This window comes from Falco biarmicus, chromosome 4 (genome assembly GCF_023638135.1).
Source record: "Falco biarmicus isolate bFalBia1 chromosome 4, bFalBia1.pri, whole genome shotgun sequence".
NCBI classification, from domain to species: Eukaryota; Metazoa; Chordata; class Aves; order Falconiformes; family Falconidae; genus Falco; species Falco biarmicus.
The window spans coordinates 16,187,754-16,208,328 of NC_079291.1; the positions used below are offsets into that span (position 1 = coordinate 16,187,754).

Sequence of the window (20,575 nt, forward strand, 5' to 3'; positions counted from 1 at the left end):
AGAAATAGTCTCTTTACCCTCAGTAGGATTCCAGGTATGACTAAAAATATACAATAATAGTCCCTTTTCTCTGAGTTCTTGCGGGTGGCTATATGTTTCCCTAAGTCCTAAAATACTAGGTTTTCATCTATAATTATTGATTAAATACATAGGTGTACCTTTGTCCCAATTCTACAAGGTAGGGTTTGACGCTTTTACCTTTGTTACATTTTCCATTGAGCACTGAAAAATGGCTATCAATTCAGAATTCAACATATTTTAAGATTTCTTCAGCAGCAGCATCACCACGCTGAAATAAGAAACAAAAACTCCTACTCTTGCCAGCACACTGCTGAGAGGTTGTGGCAATGTGTCACCTAGTTCATTTCTTTACTATGTTGAATTGTTGCACTAGGGCATGCACCATGACTGGGAGAATGCCACAAACTTCGTACGTTTTTTAGGGATACCTCCACCTACCCAGCCATTTAGAAGAATGCAGGGAAGTTTAAATCTGTTTATTGCTATGTTCGTGTAATAACTGAACCTAAAACAGTCTTGCTCGTTACTCAGTGTGTTGTAATCTGATGCTTAGAGCAGTGCAATGCATGATTTTATACCTTGTATTTAAGAAATAGACGTGATTTTATTTGTCCTTCTATGGAGATCTCTTACGGAAGTAGACATGCTTAGAAGAAACATACTGAGTTCAGACTGCAGATCATCCATAATACTCCTCTATATTTAATACACATCTGCTTGAAACATCTATGTGTCCCTGAAAATTACTCTTACACAGCCATGAGCTTACAGTCACAGCATAAACCCCAGTCACACTTACTATCTATAGACCATGTAAGCACCATATACTATCGGTAAGGTAAAAAATATACTTGGGAAAGGAGGGGTTTTAGTGGTGTTGACAACAGCTCCTGCTCTCTGATGGAAGGTGGGAGGGCGCCTGATGGTGTCTACTTTGGTTGCTTGACAAGCCAAGCCAAAAACTACTGAGACTCTTCTCAGTCCACTGCTACCCAGCCTAGAAGGGCAACCTGCTTCATGGTGCCTCTTCCCAAGTAAGAAAACAAAGAGAACACAGGGACTCAGCTTAATGCCTGCTGTGCGATATTCATCCAGCTAAGAACAATCGACGGTCCTTCCCCTGTACCTACCCCGAAAGAAGGATCAGAGGCTGGCCAAGCTGATCACTGTTTTCCTGGGCCATGACTCAGATACAGCACTATGTGCACACATCAGGAGAAAATTTAATATATAGCACAATAACGTATGAACTACATTTCCTAGAAGCCTTCCTTTTACTCTTGCACTGGTTAAATTTTTTCTAATCTATTATGTAACCAAGGAGTAATTGGTATATTTTTCACTTCTCCTAATTCCTCTGTTCAAAGAAAGAAATAGCAGAAAAGGTGGCAAGAATAGTATTTATTTCACAATATGCCACAATATGCCATTACATAATACATAACATTAAATATATCATAATAATATACTCGAGCCATAGTAATGACATGTTATTTTATATATTGTATATATGCATGTATAATAAATAGATAATAAACACGTAACACTTAAATATAAATTATAAATTTTGTTTGTAGTAGTACCCACTGGTACTTCTACTTTCTGAGATGATTACATAGCAATTTTGTAATACTTGAAAGCTTTTCATTAAACCCCAGTTAAAACATATGGAGTTAGCAGCTGAGTTTATATGACATAGAGTGAGCCATCAGCACAAAACCCAGTAGGTGGGACGGGGATGTTTTGTAGTCAGTACTTTATCTGCCAGTTGATTGTAAGTTTTGTAGTCTTAGTCAACAAATCCACTGAATGGAGTCAGAACAGTCTTAGGACATTTACTCAAAGTAGTATGAACTTGCATATGGATATATTCAACTCAGAAGAGCATTATTAACAATGTGTTAGCTGAGGCACCGTGAAAGTCTGGTTCATAACATAATATAGCTATAACAAACCTTCTCCTAATTAGAAAATTAAAAACTTCATCGCTTTCCTTAGTCAAGATAAATCTTTAACATTTTGTGCTGATTTTTTTTCATGGGTCAGCTTTGCCACTTGTGTAACTAGTAGTAACTAGGTGAGAGAAAAAAAATCAGTAGTCTGGAAGTCTAACTAGAGGATTTTTATTCTTAGTCTTTCCCTTCTGTAGTTTGGGAAACTGCAAATTATAAAGCTGGCTCTGATGAGGAATAAAATATAAATGACATGTTCATGATTATTGAAGGGAAGAAAATTTCCCTGAAAAGTCATGAAGGGGAGCACAGGTGGGCTTTGGAAAGTCCATTGACTGGGAACTATAAAGGCTAATTTTGGCTGGATGTGACCCAAAGAAAGCAGCTGCTAAGTGTGACATGAAGACATTCCAACAGCAATACTGCCACTGGAAATGTCAAAAGGAGGTCTTACCAAGGCAGAACCAATATCCTTTAGATTCTTAAAAATATACACCAAAATGCAGCCTTTTGTGCTTAAAATTGTACATATGACTACTGAAATAGTAAGGCCTCTGTTCATTAAATAAATATGGCCCATTCATGCAGATTTTCATACTGTAGCCTAGTATGAAAGATTTTATATAGCCATTTTACTATAATATTGCTATGTACATATAATTTGGGCATTCTTAGTGCATGTAGAAGAGAATCGTGTTGCTTCCTGGCCTGGACCGGTTGGGTGCTCAAAGACATGTCAAGTGTCACTACAAAGTTGGTTTTACCCAATTTCATTTTATGGGCTCTGGTTTAATCCATGGTTTTCATAACAGATGTTATTGATTAGTCACCAAAGGGTTTAAAAAAATACAAAAATGTTTGCTGAATGCTATTAATTTACAAAGAAACTCAATTCTCAGACAAAAGGTTTTCGGATAGGACAAAAGATTACAAAGATTCTAAAAAAAAGGGCAAAATATGTGAAGTTCTTTTGAAAATTAGAAAATCAGCCTCGATCGAACTAACTGGCAAGTTAAAATCCTGGTATTAGTTGGTCTTGTGCATTTGCTAAGAGTAAGCACGTCCCCTTTCTGTCTTCATTTGCTGGGGCTAAACAAACTGATTACCTTTAACCACGTGTGGTGGTCTTGGGCTGATCCTAGTCTGAGCTCATACCTTCTGAGCTTGGACACCAAGAATTACATCGCACTGTCACGGGTGATGTCTCACCGGTGCCTCGCTAAAGCCCTTCAGTACTGCCCTCTCTCCTGGAAGAGCTGCTGGATGTCTTTTAGGAGGGCTGCATTTCCTTCCTTCACGAATTTTATGCAGTAACTTAATTTTACAACAGACCTGCTGCTGTCTTGTGTTCTGTGACTACACCCAGCTCTTTCTCCTGCTCTGCCTTTTCCAGCTGAACTGCTAGCTCAAGGCAGAAATTCCGATTAGTCTTCATGCAATACTGTTAAATTGCACCCCATTTCTGTTACTCAGGCTCTGAAGTCAGGCTTACTTTCCTGTTCAATATTATGATTTTCCTCCGTCTTAACAATGAAACCTAACCTTCTGGCATTAACTAATTTCAGTAGCATACCCCTAAATTTTGTGCCAAAGTTTGCTAAAGTTTTCCTAAAGCCCTCAAAGTTTGTTAAAAAAAAAACTCCCAGTAAAAATACAATTTAAAAGTGCGAATTCCAGCTATGTAAATAGCTACTCTGAGGACTGTGATGCTACAGTTTAGCAGATGGTGTCTTGGGTGTTTGTGCTAGAAAATACATCAAAAAAGTATTTTATTTTGTATGATGCTTTTCCTGAAAAAGTACATTTTCAAAAAAAAAATCCAATTACTGGGCTGTCTGTTTTACAGGGACTGTGGATGTCATACTTTGCCCATGCTGCCTTCCCAGGTTGTGCCAGGAAAAGGTTTACATCCCCCCAAAGCTGATGCAAAGTGCCTCATGTCCACATTGCTCAGTGATATCATTCCTTGGAGCAAATCGACCATGTCCATAAATCAAATTCAAGTCTCTTGACTGACTTCATGTAGAAATCCCTATTCCTGTAACACAATTACTTTGTTTTTTCTCTGTATGGGACTTACTGAGATGATTGACAATGAGAAGACAGCATCATTTTCTCGCAGAGCGTGACCCCAGCTGTGAGCTGTTGGACTGGAGTTTGTGACATGAAGGCATTTCAGAGCCCAAGACCTCCTCAAACAGTTCCATGAGCAATTTCAGTGTTTTGAATTGGACCATGTCCTCCTGTCAGCTGTGTCTGGATTTTTCTTTCAAAGGGAATTATTTGACCTGCCTCACACATCTTTGGGAGCAAATCCATATGCATTATTATCAGGCAGCAGAGCACAGCCTCGAAATAAAACAGAGAGCTTGCCAAAACAACGTATCGTTAGGACTGCTTCTCTGTAAATAAGCAAGTGGGCCTGTTATAGTGTGTGCTATAGATTTTATATATATTTCATGGGGCCCACAAGTCCCAGGGTTTACACACACAGATGAGAGGACTGGCAAGGGTTAGCAACTGACCCTTGTTTCTTTCCCTGGATATTGCTTTTTTCTTTCCCAAGAAATGTGCTGTTATTACCCTACTGCCAGGTGCTGGGCGAGTCCCATGCAGTAGGCAGAAAAAGAAGCAGGTAGTCTTGTGAAATGCCATTTCTGAGTCTTATTATTACATTTCCCACTAGTATCATCTGCAGCGAGGGCCCTGTTGTGCTTGACACTGTAGAAGCATTCAATAGGAGTCAGTGCAAAACCCAAAGAGCTAACAAAAGGAAGGAAAAATAGAGATGAAGTAATTTTCCTATCGGCAAACCTCTGGTCTGTGGCCAGCCAAGAAAAGAACCCCAGTCTTCTGACTCCCACAGCAAGGTTTATTCTAGCTGACTTTTTTTGCTCACTCCAGTTATCCCCTTGGAAATAAATCCTGCAGGGACTGTGTAGGAACCAGCCCAGGGCAATTCCATGCAAAGGAACAGGTTGGCAGCCCTGCAGGGGATCTATTGTAGAATAGAAAGCCCTTGCAGAGCTTCAAAGCCCTTATAGAAGGGATACATGGCTTCATTCTTTTGTAGACGAGTAAGGCACAGGATAGGGAATAGGACAGCTTCAGCTTTTCAGTCTAGAAAAGTGATGGAAATGAGTAAATTTGCTATGAATATCTTAATACAAGCTGCTGAGGTTGTTTACAATTAAAAAAAATAAATAACTGCTTTCTGCTATTCTGTGCACAAGGCTAATCGTAAGAAAAACTGCGTCACGTTCACTTTCCGAATTTCAAAAACCCCAGAAATAAACACAAGACCCTACAGGACATGCTGCCCAGTACTGGAGGACATGACACAAGGTTTTCCAGTATAACATCTGAATTCAAAAGATAGCAGTGAGAGCCCTTCAGAGAACACAGCCACCTTTTTTCATTTATGTTCTGGCAGATGGCTTGCTGGATTTACTGACTCACTTGTCTGACATGCAAATAAATCGTAAGAGTGTCATTTGTAGTATAAATAGATATTAGGGCTTGTCTGACAAATGAGACCTGCCTAACGACATTTCTTTCCCTGAAAGGTAACAATGTGTAATGCTTTATAAGTTACACACATCAGGACTAACTTGTAAATAGTTTACTTCTAGGCTGCTGCAAGAATTTACCCCTTATCTTCTTAACCCCCATCTACTTGTCAGTGGCTCTTCTCCAACAGTTCCCAAGCCCTTGGACCTGCCAGTGACTTTCCTGTGCAAACAGCCCTAAACTCTGAATTGGGCTGGTCTGAACAACCGAAAGCGGAAGACAAAAACGTCCCCTTATGCCTGTGAAAGAGGTTCTGTCCCAGGCTGCTCAAACCACAAAACCACCCAGTTTATTGTCTTTTTGGATTTGCTGGCAGAGATCTCCCTGTTTAATCAATTTCCATCCTACATCGGTGGAACTGAACCCCATTTGTTGAGCCCTGCTGCTTGGGCTCGCCCAGTTTGCAGGGACTGTAGTGGGTTAAAGAGCACGACGTGAGTATCTCCACCAGCAGGTCGCTGTCTTCTTCCACCCGCATCACTCTGCAGGACGATGGTTTTCAGCACCCTAACTAGTACTCGTTGCCCACCCTGTTCACTTCTGACTTAAAATAGACAAGAGATGAGCACGTCTACCAGCCCAGCTGAGGAGGCAGCAGTCACTGCTGTGGGTCTATAAGAGGTAGGTTGGAGCAAGCTGGGTGGCCACAACCTCATTGGATCCAGCAGAGGATATCCCATTATAACCTCAAAATCTTTGCATACTTATATATGGATCCATACTGACACATGAGTCATCAGAAATTTGACAGTCACCCAAACCGCGTAGTTTTTCTTTGCCCATACAAGAGGCACAGCCCAGAGAGCGGGCACACACATTGGCCCAGTGATATGCCTCAGTCCTAACAGGAGAAACGCCCACAGGTTTCCGGACACTGATTTGGCTGTAAAAATAATAATAAGGACACAAAAGCCAACAGTGATGGATATATTTACTAGGAGTGGGACCGTAATTATTCACTAAGCCCATAAAATAGCCATCAGAGGTGAACAAATCACCGACTTGTGCAAACCTGGAAAACTGACCTGGAAAATTGATCTAGAGGTGAAAAAGTCCTTACATCTCTGCTACAGCTCCTCTTCAGTTTTAAGTATGTGGTGGAAGGAGGACTGAAGCATGTCAGAAAATCTGCAACACTATAATGACCTCACTCACATAATTTGTTTGTGTTTACTGCAACTGCCAATGGCTAATCCATTTTTCCTCAGGGGGAAGATCGGGATATTTCTCAGGCACCAAATAAATAAACCAAACTGCATTCTTCTTGAAATTAGGAACTTCTTTCATCATGTTCCCTCCTGTTCATCTCCTTTCTGATGTACACAGTCCAAGAGGATATGGGAGAGTATCAGACTAAAGCTCTGGGATCTGCACTGGACGCCAGTTAGCTGCTGGGAGGAATTCAAGGGTTTAGATCCAACCTATAAAGTGCTGAACAGTTTTGGGCCTGGCATACATGGGTCTCATTCAACCATGTGGAGGTCCATCAAGATAAATAACACAAGGTGTGCCCAGAGAGGAGTCCTTCATTTTGGAAATATTTTTCGCTCCTCCTGTAACCTCCTGGGCATGCTGTGAAGCCTGCTTTCCCCTCCCCGTGTTACATCAGTTGAGTCTGGATTGAAGTTTTTCTGTTTACCAGCTATCCTTCACCCTTGCTTTCACGTTTCCATTTAGCAAGTTAATGCCCAATGCATTGAATGGGTAACTGTATTTTTTAATTAATATTTTAATTTTAATTTTTAAATTTAAGATTTTTTAAATTAATAAATAATTTAATATAATATTTTAAGTGCCTTCTTAATAGCTTTTCCATTCCTTTGATAATTCTTGAACCCTTTATTGAGCCTCCTTTAGTACCTTTCTTAAGATGTGGTAACAGTTGTATATGTAATATTCCAAAGGAGACTGTTACGCTGATCTGTGTATGTGTGTGTGCATATATATGTATATATTTTTCATATTCTCCACCCCATTCCATAAGTACTCTAGCAATTTCGTTTGCTTGTTTGTTTGTTTTTACCACAGCTGCAGTTTGACAGAGGTTTTCTTTGTGCTGTCCATAGTGATGTCCTCATATCTATCCTGGGCTGACAGAGATAAATCAGAACTCTATTTTTTCAAGTAGATTGCATATTTGTCCCACATGTATTATCATTGAGCTCCATTTGTCATCATTTTGCCTGTTCATCTAAATCCCTCTGAAAATCTTTATATTCTGCTTGAGCTTGTCCTACCTGGACAACTTTGTCCTATTTGCATACTTTGCACTTGACTGCTCATTTCCTTCTCCAGAGCTGCATTAACTAACATGAAACCAGTGTAGCCTCTTTACGCATTATACTTTTCCTCTTTTTCCCCCGAGTCAAAAATATCCAGCTCAGTGAACCAAGTAACGTACATTCTGGTGCTTGCCCAGCCATGGGTAAAATAGTCCCAGAGAAGAAAACTATTAAATTCCAGTTCTGAAGAACTATTCTCTCTGATGAAGCTCTCTGGTGAAGGTCAGATGTGGTGACTGCACAGCAGTGGCACGCTGATGTGCCCCCACAAAATCCTTGCTGATAAATAGTTTAGAGACTTGCCTATTAAGGACAGGTTTACTGGAGGAATGGAGTACAGAAAGGTGGAAGGGGTGAAAAATCTTCCTTTCCTTCCCATTGGTATGATGTGTATGTTCTCACATCATCATGGTGTACAATACTATCACTGTATCCAACTTTGATATTGAAGATATTCAGGGATAGGTCCACAACTGGGATATTAATAGTTGTAGCTCCAGTGCCTGCAGTAATTAGTTGAGGATCTCTCAGAACTAACTAGTGGTATTGCTTAGATAAAAGATGGATGGTTTTTCCTCCTACCGCCATCATTTTTTACTTCCATAACACATAATACAGAGGTTGCATAAAAGAATCCGTGCAACCACTTTGCCATGTACTTCCTAGAGATCGATAGCTTTCCTGGCTCTTCAGCCTGCATGGCATCACAGCAACTGGCTTAAGGAAAAAAGGTTTTAGAGTTTAGATCACTGTCCTATATCCTGAGAGATTTCTGGATTTTTTTTTAAATGACCAGAAGTACATACAAATAATTTTTCAAACCATTTTTCACCTGGAAAGAAAAAGATCAGCAGAACCAGCTGCTTTTGCTTGAGATTGTTTAAACATCACCTTTCATTACTAGTAGCAATTTTCTGTCCTTTTGAAACTTTATGACTGAAAATAGTCACAAATACCAATGCTTACTTAAATAACTGATAACTGTCACAAAATCCAATAATACACTAGATTCTGGGAACTTGGAAAGAGTACCTTGATAAAACAAAGCTTTATCACCATTGAACATTGATAGTAGATGAGATATTACGCTCTAACTCACGAGAACTTTGTGAAGCACCTCAAGGGAACGAGTATACCTATTATGGTAAGGCTGTGGCTGGTAAACCTGCTGAAGAAAAGATTTGACAGAAGGGGCTTTGGATCTACTCATGCTCCTTCTGGACAATTCCTGTATGGTTCCAGCTTCAGAGGCATGAGACATTCATGCCAATCCTCAGCTCCTCCATTCTGTTTTTGGGGTTTTTTTAAATTGAATTTTCTGTGATTTGGTCTCTTTGCCGCATTTGAAACCTGTTCCTGAGGCATGCTGTGAAGACTTCCATTTTGGAAGTGACTGGGAGCTGGGATATAGGTGCTTGCCCAGTGCAGTGCCACATAGCTGGACCTGTGCGAGGCTGGAATGAGTCTGAGTTAGCCTGAGTCTGGGAAGCCCTCATCAGCCCCAGCACAGCGGCATGGTGGCAGGGCCATGCTGCCTCTGGCATGCACCTAGCACCTATGTGGGCATAAGTTCTCAAAACCTTAAATATCACTGAAAGTCGCTTCTGGAGTGCTCGTGAAGGCTGACTTTAGCCCCATGAAACCACAATCGATAGAGGGATCAACAGAGGGAAGCAGCTTCCATCACAGGACACTTTAGTGTTCCTGCTTTGAACTGGTCTCTACAGAGGCCACAATGCTGCCTGGAGAATCTGTGGTGGCCAGTACATCTTTTGCAAGGCAAAGCATCAAGTGACGATACCAGTTCCCTGGTGAGCTTCCTCAAAAAACTCTATCAGGTGTGCGCTATCATGTCTACATACCTCTAATGTCATACCTATGTGAACATGCCTGTTGTCTGTTCAGACATGCGCAGCTGCCTGGGGTAGGTACATGGTTTCCGTGAGGAGCTAAGCTTGCTGAGCTTCTTAAGGCACAGAGAATGAAGGGCCAGTGGCAGCCCAAGCTCCAGCGCCGTGTCCTCATGCTCCGTCGGGGCTCGGCACCCCACCACAGGGCAGGGGGAAAGGAACCGCAACGACACAGTGCAGAAGGGAAGAGGAAGGGGGAATTGCTCCATCTGTCAGCCTCAGATCTGTGAAATACGTGATCTGAGGCTGACAAATATGTGTCCCCCTGAAATATTACCTGTAAAAAATTGATTTTGTGGGGAAAGTGGCATATTTATCTATATGTCATGGTGCGTGAGCTGTGGTCAGTGTTTTTCACTAATATTTTCAGTCAAGGAGAAAAAACTGCTCGACAGCTGTCATTCATACTTCTCAGGAAGGGTTATACTGTTGTCCTTACCCGGTGGAGCCACTGGCGAGCCATCCTGTGGTGCAGCCAGCGAAAGAACAGTCCAGAACAGCCCTTTTCAGTTCTTCTGCAGTTGCTAAGCGAGCACTCAAGTCAACACAAGCCTTCTCAGCTTCAGCTAAATCCAGACCCTGAGAGTTGTTCTTGGACTCAAGCGCAAACACTTTCCCTGCAGCACCAAGAAAGGACATGTCACTCGTCATGGTATTGTACTCAACAGATATTCAACTAAATTATTGCAAATTATCACCAAATAAAGCCTTCTTGCTTTTCCTAAGTTCATGTTAATGAGCAACCTACTTCTTGGAAGAAATAATTTTATCAGCACTTTAAGTACCTTTGTTTTAGCTTTTCTTTTAGTTCTGTTCACCAACAGAAAAGCAGGTACGGCTAAGCCCCTACTTGTTCCTAGCCCATATGAGAAGCTTGTCTTGCCTCTATAGGACTACGCTTAAGATCTGGAGAAAGCACGACACTCTCACATGCACATATAAAAGTCAGAACATCTCCTGTCGGCTGTAACACCGGAATTAATTGCTAAGCATTTTACAATTACATTTCTATCAACTACGTCTATAAAGTAAGCACAAATCTAAAAGCCAGTATTGCAACCCAGTCTTCCATGTCAGAAATAGATGTGTACTTATTCTCTAAAATCAAAATGATGTAGTTCTATGGCAACTTGTGCCTAAAGGCTGCTGCAAAGCCACTTTGTTTTCATATCTTTCTGGAAAGACAGAATTTTTTTCTTAATGGAAGGGTTTTTTGAATGAGCATGAGAACATATTTAGCATAACAATTTCTTGCGTTGTTTTTATTTTCAGTTCAGTTTATTTTACTTTGATTTATCTAACACTGTGAAAGCTGTAAGGGTGAAAGTTAGAGGTTTTGGCAACTGGGAACAGGGCAGTTGGGGTTTTGGCAATGAAGCTTGAGAAGTTACTGGGCTATGGAATAAACACATTAGCTGAGTGCCTCCAGAAAAAGAAATAAACAATGAGACTTCACAGTGCTGACTTTGAAATTGCCATTAAGCATCTTCTTTCTGAAGATAACATACCTCAGAATACCTTCTAAATTTCAAAGGTACAGGCTGAGGTTCCTTGCAGGTGCCAAAAGACAACTTCGAAGCACTGTTCATTCAGTAAATGCCCAGAAACACTTATGTCTTATTTCAAATGTAGTTTAGTGGCAGTGGTTATATGAATGTATAGCTTCCAGCATGTACCAAGTGTTCACTACGTAGCTAGCTTCACAGTCATAGGATATATTGGCCAACATCAGGAATCCTTCAGACTGATTCAGCCTGATTCTGCACCAAGTGCCACCCCCACTGCAGATAACTCCCACAAATTGATATATCAGAATCTAATCATAAATACAGGGAACCAATACAGGGTAGCTCTGCCCCTGACAGCTTTCCATTCTCACCTGTGCACAGTTTAACCCACTGGAAGAATCACAGTCCTTACAGCAAAAAATGCAAAGTTTCTTTCACGTAAACATGTTATTTGTGTTTACATTAGCTAGCAAGTGCAGATGGGTCCTGATGAAGATTCCTACTTTGATGGGAAATCTACATGTGCACAGCAAGAAGTTGTCCTGACTCAGGCAGGTAGCAATTTAAATAAGCCAGACAAGCAGCGATGAGAAGGAATAGAAATTCAGGGTATCCAGAGTGATTTTCTCAGGCAGTTAACAGTAGCTGACCAAGGAATGCAACCCAGCAGCATATATCAACGTCGTAACCACTAGATGACATTGTCCCTTTATTCTCAACTTTAATCAATACAATGAGTTGTAATTAGAACAGGGGAGTTTACACAGAGCAGTGAAAAAAGCAAGCCTCTACAGTCCTCAGCACCAAAACGTCAGGATTCTTTGAAAAATGTCCCAAATAATGCACACGAGGCTGCTGTTCCCAAAGCCATGAATAGATGCAGTGAAGCACGTGTGGCATAGGGAGAGAGGAGATATAAGCATAAAGATGACGGTTTTAATCATTCTTGAGTTGTGGAACAATTTTCATTCGTAAAGGTAAGTAGGGATTAATTGTAATGCTTTACTGAGGTTTCACCCCAGATAAAGACTTGCCCACATTCTGCATTTCACTGTTTGACTGTCAGGATTGAGATGCATCACCAAAGACATATAGGGCACGTTTGTGTAGCATTTGACTTAAATCGTAAATGTTAGTTTGCCATGGCAGTAATCCTTATTTTCCAGCTATTAGTATTTCAGTTACAAGACTTAAAGAAAGGAAAATCATTAAGGATCAAGTTCCATCGAGATGTAATTAGAAGAAATTAAGTCCATCATTTAGTCTTTTTGCCAGTAAGTAACAATTAGTTTTAGAGGAGTTTAGACAGTCAAGACTGAGGCCGAGACAACTCCTTAGCTACTGTTATGTGTTTGCTAGTACTTAAGATAAATTAACTTTTTACTAGAAACTATGAAGATGCTGATCCAAGACAGAGTCTTGTCCTTCAAAAAGGTATCTGGGATGCCCAGACTATGTGGACAAATAGATTTTAGGGTAAGCTAGGAAGGACTTACCGGTTGGGAAAATTACAGTGAACTGCTTTGTAGGAATTTCTGGTTAGCCAGAAGTGGATATAGAAGGCTGACCTGCTTACCAGGCGGACCTGGGAATCTTCTCCAAAGCCTTAGAAGCTCTATGGCTACCTGCCCAGTTTTGAAGATGTACCCTCTCTTTTTTGCCTGATTTCTTACTTAGAAAATATAATAGTAAGAAAGGTTTACTTATCGGATGCTTGACCAATGGAATGATAGCTGGATCTCCAGCACCCTGAGCTGTATCACATTACTGAGGGGCATTACAGAAAAAAAAAAAAAAATACAGCGGACATCCTAGCATCGTAATAAGAAAAATACAAAAGTATGTCAAAACAGGAAATCCCCTTAAATAAATAAGAGTACAACACTGAGATTGAATTCTGCACCTTACAGTGGCACAGCTAACATGCTTGAGACATTAATGTACTGAATTTTTCTCACTTTTTAGCACAAAAGTGGTGTCTTTTTCAAGCTGGAGATCTAAAGGTCCTTGTTAAATATCTGTAAAATTATCTGTAAAATTTTTATCACTGCTAGTTGTAAAGAAAGGTTTTTTAAATAAGGTTTGTCTCACATACTTGATGACATCACAGTAATTTTTGGTGTTGGGGTTGTGAAAATTTTAGATGGTATCCCCTTTCTCTCTAGCACATTGGGACAGTGTGGAGTAGTTGAAATCAGTTTTCTTTCTGAGATAATATCAAGAGATGTATTGTCATTCTGTTTGAAATGTGTGAAATTAAATATGAGACTGCCTTTTACTTCCATAAGGCACAAGATGAAGGATCATGTCTTTGTGTTTATTTTTGTGAAGAATGTAGTAAGCCTTTGGTTGTGGTACCTTTGAACAGCCCCCATGTTCGAGCTCCCTCTCAACTCTCTCCCTTCATTTCTGCCTGTGTCTTTTCTTTCCCGTAATGATGCGACAGGTAGCGTGGAAATTTGTTTCCAAAACTCTATGTACTTTTCTGAAGCCTTTTTAAACAAAGCCAGTCCCTTTGGTTGCAAGATCAAGCTAAAAATCCATGCAAATTGGTCTTCCTCTGGAGGCTTAAGGCACACCTTGAGTTTAGCAGGTTTAGAATGCAAAATGACCTTGTCACAGCAAGTTTCCTTAGGTTCCCCTTTGAAACTAATGAAAAAGTTTTAACTTCAATGGTAAAATGTAAATGATAAGACATAATTCTTCCAACTGTTAAGTAACAGCTGGATTCATAGTTCTGAAGAAAAAAATCACGCTTGAAACCAAAGAGAGTCTTTCTTTAATAACTAGCCTATATTATATTGCTAGCCTCTACCCTCATCTGATCACTATTATTACAGAATATTGATTATATTTGATATAGTGACAAAGGAATAATTTTTACTATTGTTAGTCACTAAAACTTTGTAAGCAAGCAACAGCTGAATATAGTTTTTATTTAAGAGTACCCCAATATATTCTGATTGAAAACATACCCATAGAAGCATAGATCTCGGGGCTTAGAGGGTTCATTTTTATCACCCTGTTTAATTCCTACATAACCAGACTGTAGCTTTCCCCTAGTAATTCCACCATCGAGTCCAAAAATTCATGGCTGAACTAGAGCATGTCTTTTCAAAAGGCATCCAGTCGTGATTCAATGACTCCAAGTAAGGGAGAATTTACAGCACACTTTATAGTAAACTGTTCCAATGGTTCATTACTCTCACTCCACCTTATTTCCATTTTCAAATTTTGCTAGGCTCAGCTTCTAACAGCTGGGCCTTGCTATGTTTTTAAGACTGAAGAGCCATCTACAATCAGATACGTGGAGGAGCAAAAAAGGGACTCTTCAAAAATAAAACCAATCCAAAACCTGTTTCTATGTACTTTTAGGAATCTCAGTGGAATTAGCGGGATTTTCTTGGTTATCAAGAAGAGTTTGGCTAATCTATTTTATTGCAGTAACAGATATAACAAGTTCTTCTGAGGCATATAGGTATGGTTCAAGGCCCGCTGCAATGAGTTCAAAGTTCTCCATGTCTTCAGCAGGATTTGCGTCATGCTTGAAGGAGAAACAGAAAACCGCATAGCAAAATATACTTTGAAATAAAAATGTCTCCCACAAATTATGTAAAATGAAAGCACTTTAAAATGCACGCCTGGCGCGCTGATCTCATAGCGTGGTACTTACTAGTTCAAAGGATAAAACTTAAATCAGTTTCAACAAAATAAATGCGGTGAAAGATGTGCAAATGTGGAGCATAATTTATTTTTACTTAAGTGCTAAAAACTTTAAATTGAGGTAAAAGAGAGCAGAGGAAGGGAAGGTCACTTCTGTACTTCAAGAGCAATTTAATTTCCATTTCTATGGCTGTGTGTAACAATGGCCTTGATTGTAACAGTAAGGGTGGAGGATTCAGTAAAACTGTACAATTACAGACAGAGATTTGGGTAATTACCAGTTCTGCTTAGTGTACTTGAATGTAGGATTTATTTCTGCAAGAAACTAAAGTGAATGATGTCTTCTTTAATTCAAACTGCTTAAAATATTACATCATCAGAAAAACCAGAAAACCTAGGAGGTCACCTTTGAGTTCCTCCTCAGCTAAATTCAGTTTGAGCTTAAATTTTAATTTTACTACATGCTTTAGAATCAAATAGTTGGAATTGTTTATGCATTTATTTTTGAACATACAAGAATGTGTGCTGTTTTGCAAGCGGGAGCCTGAGATGCTTAGACACCTGCTATTCATATGCACGCATCTGGAGACAGCAAAAGAGAAAAAGCATACTTTTTTCCTTTTCTTTACAAAAAAAGTGCAAAGCAAGCCAAAGGAAAGAGCATAGTAGGTTTTTTTCCTACCATTGACAACAGACATATCTGGTTCTAGCTTTTTGTGCCTATCATTATATATTGTGCCTAGCTTTCTGGATTCAGAATCCTTTCCCTTGCAGCCTCTGCAGCCGCTATGCATGGTCACTACCAGATGACTCTCTTGACCAACAGGTCTTCCATGTAACCCAAATTTAGCCAACAGACCAACTCCACTTTGGAACAAATAGTAAAGTTTTGCAATTAGCACAGTCTTTCAATTCAGGGGTGTCTTAGTAAGGTAATTAATCACCATGCTTCTCTCCTGATGTGCTCTGTCTCCGAGCAAGTGCCCTGCAGAAAACTACGATTCAGGCATATGGGTATTTTAGCAGCCATGAAAAGACAAATGAGGGAGTCAAAAATAGTCAGAGGAAACTCCTGTGCGAGATGCATGAAGCTGCATTCTTCTTCTCCTATTCCAGTGCAAATGCAAAGAAATATTAAACAGCCTGTGCTTGCACCGGCACAGTCAAGACCTGTCATGATAACTGTCACGATAATCTGTATTATTCTCCAGTAACCACACTAACAGTGGTGGCACACCACAGTACATCAGAGCAGGAGCAAGCCCTTGGGAAGCCTTCTGTCCATCTGACAGTGACCTCAACAGCTATGAGCAAGCAAATTTCCATCGTCAAAAATCTGCAAAGCGAAACAAAGCTATCTTTGATTTCGGCATTCACCTTGGTCTTTATGGAGCCTATCTGCGCTACAGCAATATGGGCTGCGGTAAATACTAGTCAAAAGAGATCAATTAAGCTTCAAGGCTTTACACCTTCAGCAGACCTCGATGGTCTCCAGTTTTATTGCCTGCTCTCTGTCATTATTTGTGTGCGAGATAATAAAGAGAAAGTCTTCCTTAGGGAAATATGTTGTAACCAGTTTCGGAGGTTTGCTTGTAGCAGGGGCCAGTCTGGATTTCATGGGGTTTTTACAAGGTGAGTTCAAAATCCCTTCAGTGGTTTGCAAAACAGTCAGTTACTTTCAGTTAAAAATAACAAATACACACATACATATGTGTCACCCAGAAAGGTCCTTTGGCACTTTAGTGACGTGTATGAGAGAGTAGCACAGTTGTATTTTCACCTACAACTTACACAAATGAGAAGGTGTTTTCCTGTCTAGATCAGGCCAGAAACTGTTATAAAAGAAAGTATTAATCCTGTTCTGTACTTTCAGATCTTCTTAGATACATAAGCCCACAGGCAGTGGTAAATTTTAAAGTTCACATGAAGTGTTTTCTTCTGTATCAATGTATAATAAGCCAGATGGCTTATAGGGCAGTGTTACAATTGTCTGCTTGAATATTAATATTAGGAGAATATACTGAAAAACATGTTAATAGAGGGACCTGCACATTTTTCACAATGACACTTGGAAGTTAAAAATGGAAACTACAGTAATATAATAATGCTCTACAACGGTAATGCGCTTCAGATATCCTACGCTTTAATGCTTATAATTGCTTTCCCATGCATGAATTTGACAAACTGTTGAATGGCAATTAAAATCTGTCATGAACTGTGCCTTAAAATGATCTCCAACATTATTTTCCCTTTTCTCTTTTAGAGGATGACTGTTTAGGAACCAAGAAGATGCTACTGATTCTATAGAAATAAGACAACTTGGGAGGTGCTTTTGAAAAGATAAGGGAATTGTTCATATGAAGCATTCCTAGCAAGGGAAATTAATTATTCCTGTTCTGTACCCTTTTCTTGCGGAGAACCGTCTTTCATGGGTATGCATTTTCCCCCCTCACTTCTGAGGCATTTCACTAGGGAAGGAATATTTCCCAAAATCAGAATCGCAGTTTTGCCTGCTGCAACACAGTGCAGTTGCCTGACGTATTTCTTTCCCTTTATTCTTAATGAAATGTGTTTTCTTCAAATTTACAGGACAGGGCTCCGTTGTATAAATGGTAATTTACACAAAGTGGTAGAAACATACAAGCAAGATTAATTTTCTCCCTTTGCTTTGCCATACTTTGTCATCAGCTGAAATAAATTTAGGTGAAAGAGGAAAAATACTCCAAGAACAAAAAAAAGAGGGGTTTACTGCCCTATAATGTTTAAGATCTGCTCTGTGGAATAATGCAGCAAAATTCAGTGGTAAAGGATTAGTGTATCAAAATAAAAAAAATCCTGAGATCAGGCATAAATCTATCGCAGCTGTGAAAGTGAAAAAAAGTGGCCATTCAGCATTGCTCTCCCAGGAAAAGACACGGTTGTTTCAAAAATAAATCGTGTTTTTGCTAAGGCAAGCTGGTCGTCACTACTACAGGCTTAATCATTAAAAGGGCAATCAGCTACTGGAAACTTTCAAGGGATACAGCTGTTCAGAGTTATCATCAGTGGGTAAAAATTCCCATTTCAGAGTAACTGGTGGCTGGTGCTTCAGCCAAATTCGTGTCCTGATCACATCCCTCAGCAGCGAAGGGCAGATGAGGCAGATTAGGTGCAGAGAGGTGAGCAGCCATCCTTGGTGCATGTGGTACTGAACAGAAAAGGTTATAAAAGCCTTGACTTCTTGTCTTCCCTTCCTCAAGTACCTGCCTGTATAAATCAATACTGGGGGGCATCTGAATCTGGCAGATGGGGAAGCTCTTTGGAGAAAAGATACTCCTCATTATAAGGAGAGCTCTCCTAAAATAGAGCTGAGTCTTCTTATTCATGTTCTGGCTTTGTTTTGTTATTCTTATTTCCTCTTGAAAAGTTCATTATCCTGTTGCTTTGTTGTAATAAAATAATCTTAGCCTTCTGGGATCTTATTTCCTTTTTCTCCTTAACCCCAGGATATTTGTAGAGTCTCAAAAACCTCTGAATCAGATGTTTCCTAACTCAAACTGGGGCATGTATTTCAGTTTCTTCTTAAAAAAAAAAAAAAAAAAAAAAAAAAAAAAGTAGTTTTGGTTTTGTTTTTTTTAAGTTTGTTTTTTTTTCTTTCAAGAACACATTTCAACATACAGCTTTCATTACAGCCATAGCAACCCAGCCCAAACTGAATGGGGGACTCACCATCAGCCTGAACAGAGATGATCTGAAGGATGAAGAAGGCAGATCCCACGCCTTGGAGAAAGGTGAGAGAGAATCTGTGAGAGCCTGAAGCCATTGCCCTGCTTGCAAAGCCCTCAGCTGCAGGAGGTTGGCTGCCGAGGCTTTTTCTCTCTCCTCCTCTGCACTTTCGCAGCGGGGTCTGTGGTGATGATTTCAAGGAGCACTTTCCCTCGGCAGGATCCTGTGTCTTGGGTTTGCACGGAAGGCGGGAGGGGTGGAAAAAGAAAGAGGGAGGGAGAGAGGAATCCTTGGCTTGGGTAGTGTGAAGGGGAGGGGAGGTGGGGGGGAGATGTCCAGCCAGCTGGGGTTGGGGAGAGGCTTTATCCAGCCCAGTCTGCAGGGCAGTGCACGCAGGGAGCCGGTGTGAAAAGTCACATTACCCTGTCGGTAAATACCTAACGGATCACGGTGGAAGAAATGTAAAAGCCAGGAGAGAGAGAAAAGGGTGGGGGGTGGGGGAAAGACACACGACGAGCAGAGGAAATCCTTGGCTGAGAGGAGAAGGCAGCTAGATAGCTGGCACTGGGACGCGGTGAGTTTGTGGGCTTAGCTGTGCATCTCCGGAGGGATGGGTTCGGGCATGGGGAGTGTTTTCTCTCTGCAACGTGAAGTCAGCCAGCGGTACGCTGCTGAGAGCTGCAGGTCGGGGGCTGCTGCTGCACCAGTGATGGTCTTCAGGTAAGGGCTGAAGAAAGGTGACAAATGGCATGGGACCCTGGCCACTGAGCCTCCCTGAAGATCGGGATCGGGATGGATTAATCCTGCCATTTCAGATCCCGGGTTCAGGACAGGCATGAGGAGCTGGAGGTCAGAGCAGGAGTCCATCGGCTGGTCTCTGTCAGTGCTCCTGGTACATGTGAATAGTGCTGGTCAGGTCTGAATGCTCTGAAAGCAGCTGATAAAGGGAGTTTCCAGCTCCCACTAGCACCTACAGCACTAACATCTGTCCCTTCTTCTCATTCGTCCTATATTTGTCCCAACACAACCCAAAAGAAACCCCCACAATAAGAGGAAACATACTGGTGGTGATGCCATGATTTATTTCACTAAATACATAAACGGAATAGTTTTGTGTTGCTGTTGGAACTGAGCAGGGCTCAGAAATGTTGTTTTCGTATTCCCATCCTATTTTGCTTTTATTTCAGCTTCTTAAAATTTTTTCCCTTAGAAATTCGAAGCTGGGCAAAAAAACGCTTGGTCTGCCAGAAACTCTGAGCCACCAGGAACAGGAGCAAGGACCTGACCCTCCTCACTGCCACAGGCCCCATGTCCTGCATGGCAAGATGCTGACAGGCAGCTGCGGCATCTCCTGGTGAGGAACCAGCCCCGCATGGGTTTCAGATTGTCTGAAAACGACTCAAGCTCAGGAACTTCTCTATAGGATACTGAAGTAAGCAAGTAACACCATAATGCTGGAAGCTTTAAAACTACCCATGTTTGATGAATTTGGGCAGACAATGCTCTGATCCTGTTGACTTTTAAAGAATTATAGCCGCGTGTCCCTTCTTTATTACCCAGGCATGGCATGTGAATGTACACGCTGAAAGCTTTCAGACAGGTAGCTTTGAATTTCCTGTTCATCCAGGGAACAGGGATGGCAGCAGGTTTCTTTACGTTGCCTTGCCAGCCTAACTCCTCAGGAACACCTCCAGAATCAGAAAGGTGGGCAGTTTCTTGCTCGCTCCATCCTTAACATGGGACAGTTGGCATAACGTAACTACTTAACTGCATTACCTTTCAAAGGAAACTGTATGGTCTGTACAACAGAAATTAACATACATGAGAGAAAAGGAACAGAAAATTGCAGCGTTCTTTGAATGCATTTGTATTTCTTTTACTAGTGACATAGCTAATGGCATAAAATGCAAGTTTAACTTTCTGATACGCTGATAGTTCTACCCCTATTTTAAAAATCAGTGGAC

The 20,575-nt window shown here is 40.7% G+C and overlaps 1 protein-coding gene across 1 annotated transcript in view; it reads right to left on the reverse strand.

Annotated features, from left to right (window-relative positions):
* Window positions 1-18,857, reverse strand: part of SUSD5 (sushi domain containing 5) — a 43,868-nt gene extending 25,011 nt beyond the window's left edge. The window contains exons 1-2 of the mRNA XM_056338661.1: window positions 18,615-18,857; window positions 10,175-10,352 (exon numbers count right to left, since the gene is read on the reverse strand). Coding sequence (XP_056194636.1) covers window positions 10,175-10,352; window positions 18,615-18,708 — 272 coding nt within the window. The 5' untranslated portion in view covers window positions 18,709-18,857. The remainder of the gene's footprint in view (window positions 1-10,174; window positions 10,353-18,614) is intronic.
* Window positions 18,858-20,575: the final 1,718 nt, after the last annotated feature.